Source organism: Euwallacea fornicatus, chromosome 30 (assembly GCF_040115645.1).
Source record: "Euwallacea fornicatus isolate EFF26 chromosome 30, ASM4011564v1, whole genome shotgun sequence".
NCBI lineage: Eukaryota > Metazoa > Arthropoda > Insecta > Coleoptera > Curculionidae > Euwallacea > Euwallacea fornicatus.
The window spans coordinates 2,433,471-2,445,330 of NC_089570.1; the positions used below are offsets into that span (position 1 = coordinate 2,433,471).

The 11,860-nt window shown below is 34.2% G+C and overlaps 2 protein-coding genes across 4 annotated transcripts; one reads left to right on the plus strand and one right to left on the minus strand.

Moving 5' to 3' along the window:
- Positions 1-567: 567 nt before the first annotated feature.
- On the minus strand, positions 568-8,231 carry Mtr4 (exosome RNA helicase Mtr4). Its single transcript, XM_066298055.1, has 14 exons — positions 8,018-8,231; positions 7,861-7,965; positions 6,753-6,995; positions 6,001-6,175; positions 5,628-5,942; positions 5,327-5,570; positions 4,974-5,266; positions 4,646-4,922; positions 4,418-4,590; positions 4,160-4,357; positions 3,676-3,917; positions 3,124-3,360; positions 2,899-3,061; positions 568-1,184 (listed from the first exon to the last, which is right to left on the minus strand). Exons 1-14 carry the CDS (start codon positions 8,122-8,124, stop codon positions 864-866), a joined length of 3,093 nt encoding a protein of 1,030 aa, XP_066154152.1. The 5' UTR covers positions 8,125-8,231; the 3' UTR covers positions 568-863.
- A 243-nt stretch (positions 8,232-8,474) lies between these two features.
- Positions 8,475-11,742, plus strand: LOC136348010 (uncharacterized). 3 transcript variants are annotated; one of them, XM_066298502.1, is made up of 4 exons: positions 8,475-8,683; positions 8,815-8,900; positions 9,063-10,413; positions 10,552-11,742. In XM_066298502.1, the coding sequence occupies exons 3-4, from the start codon at positions 9,100-9,102 to the stop codon at positions 11,512-11,514; spliced, it is 2,277 nt and encodes a 758-aa protein (XP_066154599.1). In that variant the 5' UTR covers positions 8,475-8,683; positions 8,815-8,900; positions 9,063-9,099; the 3' UTR covers positions 11,515-11,742. The 3 variants fall into 3 exon arrangements, with proteins under 3 accessions (XP_066154599.1, XP_066154600.1, XP_066154598.1); XM_066298503.1 differs by having other exon boundaries at positions 8,818-8,893; XM_066298501.1 differs by lacking the exon at positions 8,815-8,900.
- The last annotated feature ends 118 nt before the right edge of the window (positions 11,743-11,860 follow it).

The following is an 11,860-nucleotide window of genomic DNA, read 5'->3' on the forward strand; positions in this document are numbered from 1 at the left end:
AGTTAGGGATAAGGCTAGGAGAAATTTTGCACAGAGGATGATTCAAATACCTTAAAAAGCATGCATAGTTACCAATGTGATATCGCAATGGTAAATACACGGCGTCTTGGCTTGTACTACTGAAACTTCAATATTTGAAAAAATTAATTGTTTACTGTAATAAAGTTTAATTAAAAAAAAAAAAGAAAAAAGAAAACAAATTTATGAACTGTTCTGAAAAGGCTGCGGATATTTTAGTGAAATTATGTACATAGATGTAGACAATGATGGAAAGGGTACACGCTGCAATTTAAAAAAGCAGCCGAAGGTCGTTGCTTATTATATAGACTTCTCTGCCACTCGGCCATAAATATCGTTATACTAGAAAATTTGCGACTTATTCACCTTCCAAAACACGTAACACGAAACAAAAATATAAATTTACTCTATATACCCTCGCTCCCGTGTCATGAACATCGCTCTGTCAGTAAATTTGCAACTTTTCACCTTCTGAAACAAATAACTATTAAATTATCCTTACCTGTTTTTGTTAAATCTGTTAGTGTTCATAGGTAAGAAACATATGTCTTTACTTTAGTACGTACTGTATTTTTCTGATCATACTGTAATTAATTAAGTAGAAAAACTCAACGAGAAATATAGACTTTTGTAACTAACTTGCAACTTTAAAAATTAAAATTTTGACTTCGGCACGACAAACAACTAGATTTCAATCTAAAGTCTTATCTAGTTTTGAACCAAAAAAATTTTTCTAACTAACGTTTGACATTCTCTACAATTAAATAAAAATATTTAAAAAATTCGACCGAATAATCTGACTTTTATTAACAAGTTTAATCAACTTTTATAACCTTTACACAGCTCTACAGGTACAAACTGGAAGAGAACACTATATCTCTCTTAATAATCTTAATGGCGATATTAAATTTCTCTTCCAAATCTATATTGCCGATAGTTTTAGAGGCCTGTATCATTTGCCGCAGCAACTCTTCTAATCGCCTCATACAACGCACAATAGAACCTTCGAAAACTTCCGTCATTTGACATAATTCAGCGAAAGATGCGCCGTTACTCCATGCAAACACTATGTCCATTAAATGCGGCTTAAATTGTCCCACGTACTGATCTTCGTCTACGGGTAATCGCGCTTCGTTGCTCACTTTCGCTATTCTTCGTGCCAAGTCCTAATGAAAACAATGAATCTAGGTCAGAACTCAGAAGTTTTTTAACGGAAATTATAGCAGATTGGCAGGAAGAATAAGATTCATTGGGCAATATTATTGATTCAAAGAAACTGAATAAACTTGAAGCTATAATTCAGATCACGTAATTCTAAGCACAACGAAATGAAACAAACTTATATACCCTTAAATAATCATTATGTCAAAGCCATCAGGATATACTTACAAATCTGTAGTCACCACAAATTAATTTACAAGAAAAACAAATTACAGACAAAATCTGCTCTGACCAGTACGTCGAAAAAGCGTCGAGTTTGTGACTTTTTCAAGTATAAAACATTAAGGAATTCAAATACGATTGATATCTTTTTTTTAATTGCACATTATCTTGTATTTATTTACGTTAATGGATACCCACAACCATTGGCGTCGATGGTTCAGTATTTTAACACGCTCGGTCAAGAGCAAAACTTTTAAATTAATATAGTAGAAAAACATTCAAATGCAGTTTTCATATTAGGGTAGCTTTCGTACAAACCGAACAATGTATGCTGAAGATTTTATACCGATGAAGCCTTTCAGCATGTTGTTTTTAGTTGTAGCATATTTCTTACTAACACCAGAGTCATTTAATAGAATCCATAATGAAAAAATTGTAACTCAAGAACTCTCTGGTTTTATTTGGGTGAATTTCTGTTGTTACTGAAGATTATTTTTACTTACATGAAATATATTTATGGAACAACTGTTTCAGAATATACTCGGAGATTTTTAGCACAAAGTTTCCTATTCTAATATTGCCATCAAATATCGAAGCCTAGCAATGCTCCACCACAAATATGTTTGAAATTAAAACAGTAAGATTTTCTCACTCATAACACAGAATATGAAGATCTGAGTTTGCACCCATTTGTCAGGAAGATGAAAAAAGTTTCTAAAAACACCCAACATATAGAATTGTATGATCCAATTCAAACCGATTCTGTGAATATCGTATAAAATTTACATCGGATCAAAAAAGCTCACATAAAAATATTTACTAAATTCCATGTTTCATTCTACTTAAAAATCATTTAAATTTGAACATACCAATTATGGGATTGTATTATCAATTCGCGTTGAAAAGGAACGGTCTGAAATATTTTAATTTTAATTCCTTCGACATTGATTCACTCCACGATACTTCAAAAAGGATTTTGGATTTAAATGTGGAATCCGATTATATACGTAAGGGGATTAATCTCTTATTCAATCACAAAAACGAATCCAATCGCCTAATATACGGGTACTCTGATGTTTAAAGTAATTTACTATTACAAGAACAAAACAATCGTTTTTCTCTCTACCGTTAAAAAATCTAATATTGACAACTAAAATGCTTATTAAAAACTATATTTGAATGTTTTCTGTCATTAATTATTACTGGGGACAATTTATCGAGTATAGGACAGGTACATAAAACCGCCTTAGAGTTGATACACTCGCAATGTTTCAACTTATAGTCCTTTTAGCTTAAAACCGAAATTTGACAAGTTACCAATTATAACAAAAATAATCGACAGGAAATTGTCTGTAAAATTAGTAACCTATATTTGAAAGCGAATTTTCACCGACTACGATTTGGGAGATTGATTTGTGTATTGTTTATCATACATCCGATAAATTGTCACTGGATGCAAACGCAAAATTTAACCCATACAATTATCACATTACGTACCTGCATTTGCCTCAAAGGTCCAGATAACTCCTCTGTAAGTCTTGCAGTCTCGTTGACCCGTTCGTCGCAGACAAAACAACTCAGCAAAGCGCAGACCTGCTGAGGTGTCAAATTACCAAAAAGACCATTAAACAACATTTCGGTAATAAGTAATTCGTCGGCGCTGCAATAGAATCCAGAAGATCTCGATAGAATCACTATCTAGCGAAACAACTCGAATATCACCTGCTCAACTCGCAAGCTACCCTGCCTTTAAGCTGAATAACGTCGCTATTTGTGCAATAACCCAATCGCCGTAATACTCTTTTTCTGCACTTTAATTCGTCCAATTGCAATACTGACTTAGCGTCCAGTAATTTCTTTTTGGTTTCGGTCAACTCCTTGTCAATTAAAAGTTTTTTCTCGTATTTCTCGTACTCGGTCTCCAAAACATCACTTCGATGGAGAGGGTGTTCATATAACCTAATAATCACAATACATGGTAGAAAGGTGGTAAGTAAAACAGTACTCTGAAATTTTTTATCGAGGACGTACACGCCGCAAAAAAAGTATCGCTTCACTCCTAGGAATTACAAAGATATAAAAAAATCCTTCCCTAGTTTGGCCACTTGTCAAGTTTGGTGTTTTCATCAATACATTGTCAGGAATACCATTAATTACAAAAGACATTGCACTCGGTCTTTTCTTACTATTCTTCAGTATAAAAAACCACTGATGATGCTATACTTGTTCTTAAGGCGTGTAATTTGTAAGTATTATCTTCAATCTCGAACTCACTTTTTTTCTAACATTTCTATTTTCTTCACGACCTCGAGAAACTCGGGTTCATTGATCTTCATGTCTTCAATTGGATTTAATAAAGGAAGTTCTTCTGGAAATCGTTTTTTTACTTCTTTTATTGATTTGAACATTCCCTTTCTCGCATCTTTCGAACGCAAGTCAGGAGGACATAATAGTCGGACTTGAGATATATGAGTAACGAATTTTGAATCAACGCACACAATTTCGGTTTCGCCTTTCTAAAACAATAAAAACAATTTAAACTAATGATTTTCAGTACATTGAATATACATTCGCTTCATCTTATAGGTACTTTTATAACCATTCCGCCAAGCGTTGCATGTGCCGATCACGCAAATATCATGGTTTTAATTCAAATTTAATCATAACAACGACTGCTGTATTTCCCGGCACACACCAATTGATTAGCATTACGCAATTATAATTCTTTCTTATGTTTCTCCGCTGTAAAATTGCTTACCTGTCCATCAGCACACGGTTTCGGAATAATATTACTATTCTCTCCTTCTTCAGGGTTTACATTTAGCAAAATATCCAGTATAACTTTAGTTACAGCTTTCGTTTTAACCTTTCCACCTTTTTTAGTATTCTGTATTTCTTGAGTTTTCTTGAAGTTTACTACTGCTCCCCAATCGTACTCGGCCTCTTGTGTCTTAATCTAAAACAGACTCAAATTATATAAAAAGGTTTTGAGTTATACTGCAAAAGAAATTATTACCTTAACTAATCGTCCCGGTTGCATATATGGAATCAAATATTGTGGTTTTGTAAGATACGTCCGAAACGTGACCGCTAAATCATCCAATTCCTGTCTAACAGCATAATAAGAAGCCACTTGATCTTCTTTTGTAATATCAAAAGCATTGAACTCGTTTAACTTCTTAATATAATCTAAAAATCGTAAAAATTTAAAAATCTAAAAAGTCTCTGCAGTTACTTCACTTACTTTCATGTAGTATGGGGATATTAGTTTGATTTTGAAATTGGTAAAATGATCTTTCCAGCATAAATTCAGGATTAATTTCCTCAACTCTTAATAGGTTTAGGACCATATTGTACGTTAAATGAAAGGCCGAATTTATAGGGTCCGGCAAGCCCTTTACGATCTCTCTACCGGCAGCCGGGGGCACCTTTTCGTCAACCATTAAAATTACTATACCCTTGTCATCTAAACCTCTCCTACCGGCTCTGCCGGACATTTGAATGTATTCTCCAGATGTAATCTAAAGTTTGAGGACTTGAATAGCTATTAAAGTTTTGAAAAAGAAACTTACCCATCTACGCTCACGACCATCAAACTTTCTCATACCAGTGAAAAGAACTGTCCTTGCAGGCATATTTAACCCCATGGCAAAGGTTTCTGTCGCAAATAAGGCTTTGATCAACCCTTCCCCAAACATGATTTCAATAGTTTCTTTTAAAATTGGAAGTAAGCCTCCATGATGTATACCAATTCCCCTTTTAAGCAATGGAAGAATATTGTCTACTTGAGGCAAATGTCTGTCTTCTTCAGAAAGAACGTCCATTGCATTGTTAAAGACCTCATCAACTAATTGTTTTTCAGCAGCTGGAATTTACAATTTACAACGGTGATTACAGAGTTTAACCCAGAGAATGTAAACTTTACATGTGTTGAAATCCAGTTTGGTCATTTGCATAGCATATAATTCACATTCTTTCTTACTGAAACTGAAAACGATAACGGGAGCAAAATTTCTCTCCATAACCATCTTGACAACTTTAAAAATATCCGACTGACTCGGATCTTTGCCGGCTATGCCCCCCCGGCGTCCTTTTTGATCGCCCTTTGCAGCATCACCTGCTTGCAGTACTGCCATTGCCGCGTTAAAACTATCGTCTTTGAAAACACCCTTATGAAAATATAAAACTCTAGAAAAATTGACTTAAAATCCTACTAAATCTCTTACCGATTCATCTACAACCATATGAATTCCACTACCCCCTGCAGGATATATAAAATGTTGTAGAGGTGTAGGCCTATAATCTGTGTAAACTACATGACAAGGCTGTTGATGCAGATGAGCCACCCATTCGGCAAATTGTCTCGCGTTAGGAATGGTGGCCGATAAGAATACAAAATGAACATTATGGGGCAACAAAATTAAAGTTTCTTCCCAAACTACCCCTCTTTCCTTGTCTCGCATATAGTGGATTTCGTCAAACACCACCCAACCCACTTCGCGCATTATTTCCGATCCTCGGTACAGCATATTTCGCAAAATCTACGTTTAATATTGACACAATAGTACTAGAACTAGTTTAGATATAAGAACAACAAACCTCAGTAGTCATTATAAGGCATGAGGCACTGGGATTGATGGTAACATCGCCAGTTACCAAGCCAACGTCTTTAAATTCCTCTAAAAACTCTCGATACTTTTGATTTGATAAAGCTTTAATGGGAGTAGTGTAGATCACTCTCTGCTTATTCTTCAGTGATTTGGCCACAGCATACCTAAGGGTTTCAAATTGAATAAACCTAAGTGTAATTAATAAAACTCTAAAGTACAGGATGTCTCATATTTTTATCAGGTCCAAAGTTCAGAATTTTTTAATATACGGTCGTAAATCGAGTTAACCATCTAAATGACATAAATAAAAGAGATTCTTAAACCTTCATCTAATATTTACATTGCTACCTTATTGCAATTTTTGAAATCACTAATTAATATCCTTAAGCAACTTTAAAGGTCCCGGGTAGGGTGACCTAAAATACTTATGTGATGAAGCACATTTATACCCAGTTTATTTGTGCACCAAATGCTACATTCAATCCTATATACAATAGTGATGTTATCTTACTTTTGATAAATATGTTACACCTCCGGTTTTTCCGTGTGGTTCTGAAATGTTTTGAATATATATATATTTAAGTTGACTTCAGATTAGATTCTTTCCACATCTATCCAGAAATAGGAAATAAGTGGCAGTTACTGATTAAAAAAAAAAAAATCTAGGAGCAAAATTCTTAAAGTTTTACCCCCTAAAAAGCTTTTGAAAAAACTGTTACCTATCATTCGACTCATACTTACTCTGCAATTACAGTTTTGCCTGCTGATGTGTGAGCTGACACCAATACTGACTGGTTATTGTCAACACACAAAATTGACTCTTTTTGAAATGGATCTAATGTGAATGGATATACTTTGGCTGGATCTCCTTCTCGTGGCTGTAAGGAGGCATACTTTTGACCAGGAGGATATGCCACTTCATGAGTACATGAGTCAAGATTGTCAATACTATGAACTACTATTCTGTTCCTGAGTTCATCAAAACTATAGAAAAAATTTTAGTCTTATAGTCATTATTGATATATTGGTATTATAAGTAAGTTGAAAGCAGAGAACTATTGCATTACAATACTTGCTTCACTGACATTGAATGGAAAGGAATAAAAATAAAATTTGTTTGTGCAAGTTTCTTCTATACACAATATGCTGCTAGCAAAAGTAGTATATTATCAAATAGATGAAAATAGAATTTTATGTCACTGAGGGTGCAGTTTAAGAATCTATAATTTTCTTACATGTAATTATATGAGGGTTTATAGTGAATTATAAAATCATAATAATATACATATAAGCGCAAGGACCTTCAAAATTTAATACATTCAATATATCATAGCATAAAATCCATTTCCTCCTCGACATCAAGTGACATTCACACTCAAAAGAGCAAATCAACTACTTGAATGCATAGAAAGCAGGCCCTCTCTTCAGTGGGAACACACTAGTTATTTTTCATTCTACTCAATTTTAAGCTTTGCTTGAGCCAAGTTTGGGTATCACTATAGAACGCATGGAACTCAAACATAAATCGAAGCTATATAGTTGTTGCCTGGAATGGGTTAAAAGAAACACTGTTGTAGAACTAGATTCTTGTGCATATCAGATGGCAGTTGCATGGTTAAAACAACCTAAAGGTGAGTACCTGTTGCTTGATAACTGAGTTGTTATTAAACAACAAAAATTTGCTTTTTAATATTTGAAAAGAACATAAAAATTGGGACCAATTTTGAGCAGAAACTAATTAATGAGGTACTGCTATTAATTATAATGAAAGATTGCTGAAAATTAGGCACAGCTCACATCCAAGATTACCTAACACCTAAAGGGTCAGTATTTTAGAAAAATAACTTACTTGATATCACCCACGTTAACATCGTCTACTCTGACCCTTTTAACAGCCACTTCCTCGTCCTCCTCATGCTCTCTTTTCACATTTTTTATGCTGACCTCTGGAATTCTAAGGGAAAAACCACCATATTAATTTGCAGGTTATGAACCGTCACACGAACCTTCTGCTAGATTCCTGGGTTCCTGTTAATTTCTCATCGTCCTGCTCGGTATTTCCCTCGGCATTTTCGTCGAAACAATCAAAAAGATCGTCAATAGACTCAGCCATAATTCTGAACACGAATTTAAGGGTTTTTCAATATTTTAACTTTAACTCGAAAAAAGCTTCACGCGGCAACAGGATATCTTGGTTTCTTTTCGCAAAAAACAAAAGAATTTCCGTTGGTCCGAGGTTCGAGTGAGATCGGGTCATCTCGGCACAATGGAAAACGTCATACGTCGTTGATTAATATGTATATTGGTGGCCTGAATAATTGCGGAATATGTGTTTTCCTTCTTTAAAGGGTATAACTAAACAAGGATAGACTCAGCTCGTCCATATTTCGACAAATTTTGAATGACACCAACACTAAAGATGTCATACGTCAAATTTTGTCGTCAAAAACATCAATCATAACTATCATTTATTAGTCATTATTATTTGATTAGTCCCTAAATAATAAAATAAAAATAATGAAGAGAAAAACGCAAAAACCATTGTTAAAAACGAATAGCGCGATAAGTAGCTAGAAGTAATTTCGCATAATTAGTCGGAATAACATTCTGATTCAAAATATTAGTGAGAAACTCCCAGGGAACCCCGGATTTTTGTAAAGAAATAAAGTAAGGTAGGGCATTAATTTCATTTAATCTCTTTGTTATAAAGTCTGTATATATTGAGGTGGATAAATAATTGAAGTTATTCAATATTATACGCCGTAATATCGTAAATAAATATTTAACCAAATCTAATAATCAGTAGCACGGCTTTCTGCCTGATGTATCCACTGATATCAATCTATGTGACCTGTGCAAGACTGCAGCTAATGCTGTTAATAGTAGGAGGCAAGTTGATGTCAAAATTACTGAATGTAAAAAGATTTATAGTATATTTTTTCTTCCTAAAGTGTTAATTAGTATATATATAATAGTTCAAATAAGAAAGTGATATTAATTATGTTTTTCATATAAATTATTAATTTCACTAACTTCACAATTTTTTCCTAGAATTATCAAATAACATTGGCAAAAACAAAGTGAAACCATGGAAGGGGTGGCAGATTTGCATATAGCTACCAACATAGAAGACTTAAAACATCTAGCACAACCCGAGGGCCTTGAAGGCTTTAGAAATGTTAAAGCCATTGAAAAGGCGTTTAGGAGTTTATACAATGAAATCCTAAAAGAAAATGTCAACCAAGAAAAATGTTACATTTATTGTTATCGTTTCTTGTTGAGTTTTCAAACGATGTGCCGGCTTGGAGATAGCAAGTTTTATAACACACTGTATTCATCTGAAGTAGCTAAAGTAAAAGAAAAGTTAGAAGAACTGGAACAGGCCTTAAAGAAGCGTTATGCCATCGATGCATTTCAAGAACATAAGAAGCTAGGTATAAAAGATAAACTAACCGAAATTGTTACGCCAGGCATCTCCAACAAGGAAGAACGCCTATTTGATGGTGAATTTATATCAGTAAAACAATTATTTAATACTATACAAGATGATGCCAATGTTTTGATAATTGATATTAGGCCAGAAGAGGAGTATTCAGAATCAAAAGTTAAATTTGAAAAAGTTATAAATATTCCAGAAAATTTGCTGGTTCCTGGATTGTCAGCCAACGTTTTAGGTCAGAAATTAATAGATGACACCCAAAAGATTTGGGAGAAAAGAGATAGCTTTGATGCTCTAATATTTGTCGATTGGAACTCCAGCCCTGATAATATTACATCTTCCAAGCTAATGTATCTTAAAGAAGCAATTGTTGAATGGGATTGCTTAAAACACTATAAGCAACATCCAGTGATTATAAATGGTGGTTTCAAAGAATTTTTAGATAGCTACCCTGGTTCAGTCACAAACGTTCATGTAAATTTCATAAGAAACAATGAAGACATAGATGAACTATTGGAACTTGATAGCATTTTTTACCCAGAACCTGATCAAAATGTATCGATCATGCCACTTAAGCAGTTCACCATCGAAGAATTGGAGGAATCAACTAAAATAGAAGAATCTGCAGTAGAGGAATATGATGATAATTGTGACATTCAAGTTGAAGATACTCCTGCTGTAACAACTTCAGAAGTAGAAACTAAACCTTTGTCTCCTAAGGGGGAAGGGGTGAGTTTAGATAAGCCAATAGATGCTGTTAAAGAAGAATCAACTGAGGAGATCAAACTTAGAATTGAGGAAAAACGCATACGGCTCTTACAAGAAGCGAGGAATCACAAGAATAAGCGTATTCGAAGAGACATTAAAGAAAATATTTTTGTGGACAACAATAAAGGTGAAAGACCTAGAGAAGAGATTAAGAGGATACCGCCACCAATCAGGAGAGACACCAAACCAAAAAAGGTAGTATTGTTCATTTATAGAAGCATAAAATTAAATGTGTTATCATTTCATTTGTCTTTTTTCGACAATCATTTAAGTAATTCCTTCGTTTTTAAGTTTTTGGCATAATCAACCTTAAAAATACGTTATCTTTTCCAGGATGAGTTTACTTTTGGAGGTTGGTGCGGTCTAGTCAATATAAAAAACACCTGCTACATGAACACGATTCTCCAATGCCTGAAGTGTATTCCAATCGTCAGTTCTTTCTTGCATTCGAATTACAATAAATTCATCATGAGACGCCCGCCTCAAATTATGAACGAATTTGGTACTGCCATCCAGGCTCTTTGTGATGGTACGGAATCAAATAGAAAAGTATTCAGACCCAGTGCATTTTACGATACAGTGTGTAAATTGGACCAAATCTATAAAAAAGGAAATCACGAGGATTGTATGGAGTTTTTCCTTTTTCTTTTCAATCACCTAAATGACGATTGTTCTTATGATATTAAAACAAAAGGAGTTATGACTGAGCGGGAAAAGGCCTGGTATAGTCAGCTACAAGGCCGCACGTCTCTGTGGGTGGACTTGTTTTATCATCAGTTTAGATGCACCAAAATCTGTCAATCTTGTCACTTAAAAGCAGATTCGTATGAAACAGACAATACGCTAATGCTTCCAGTTCCGTATCGGCCCGGTCTGACAATGGTCCACTTGAGAGATTTGATTAATGAATATCAAGAAGATAATCAAATTTTGGATTATAAGTGTTCAAAATGTCAGAATCTCGGTGTACTAAACACCAAAGAAGTGGCCGTTGCTCCGGAAATATTAGTGATCGTTCTTAAAAGATACTATCAAGATGAATATCAGGAATCTAGGAAGAACAATGTTTGTGTCGACTTTGATTTTAATTTCACTTTTGGAAAAAATTCTTATACTTTATACTCAGTGGCTGAACATCGCGGAACTATGGAACATGGGCACTATTTTGCGCATGGGATTTTGAATGATTCGATTTGGGTAGAATTCAACGATGAACGGACTTCTCGATATAATGGTGACTGGGATAATATAAGAGGATCTGTATGTGCCTTCTTTTATTGCAAATCTAAAGGTTAAATTCATTCTAAAAGTGATTGCGACAACTTCAAGACTTGCAGCTGTTACAGAGAGTTACACGGATGGGGTAATATGCATTTAATTATAAACATTTATTTTTAAGTATATGTCTGAAGAAAACTACAAGTTAGATAGTTACAGGTGCTTACTGATGTTGCTGTGCGAATCGGAATGATTTATTTTTATTCGATTTATTTTAATATAATACTGTCAGTCTGTGATCTATTATATGCAGTAGTTTTATTTGCACTCGAACTGTTCTTCATACTTTATGTTCTTGAAATAATGAAAATTAATTTTTCTTTTATTAGTGCCTGCTAAGGACGAATTGCCTTAGGGAGAGGAT

What these genes read in the sequence shown, in the direction of transcription:
- LOC136348010 (XM_066298502.1), top strand. Translation starts at nt 9,100, where the DNA reads ATGGAAGGGGTGGCAGATTTGCATATAGCTACCAACATAGAAGACTTA. An exon ending in GAGACACCAAACCAAAAAAG is followed by an intron (nt 10,414 to 10,551) that starts GTAGTATTGTTC and finishes TATCTTTTCCAG; the next exon opens with GATGAGTTTACTTTTGGAGG.
- Mtr4 (XM_066298055.1), bottom strand. Translation starts at nt 8,124, where the DNA reads ATGGCTGAGTCTATTGACGATCTTTTTGATTGTTTCGACGAAAATGCC. An exon ending in CAAACTGGATTTCAACACAT is followed by an intron (nt 5,267 to 5,326) that starts GTAAAGTTTACA and finishes TGTAAATTCCAG; the next exon opens with CTGCTGAAAAACAATTAGTT. An exon ending in AACCGTGTGCTGATGGACAG is followed by an intron (nt 3,918 to 4,159) that starts GTAAGCAATTTT and finishes TTATTGTTTTAG; the next exon opens with AAAGGCGAAACCGAAATTGT.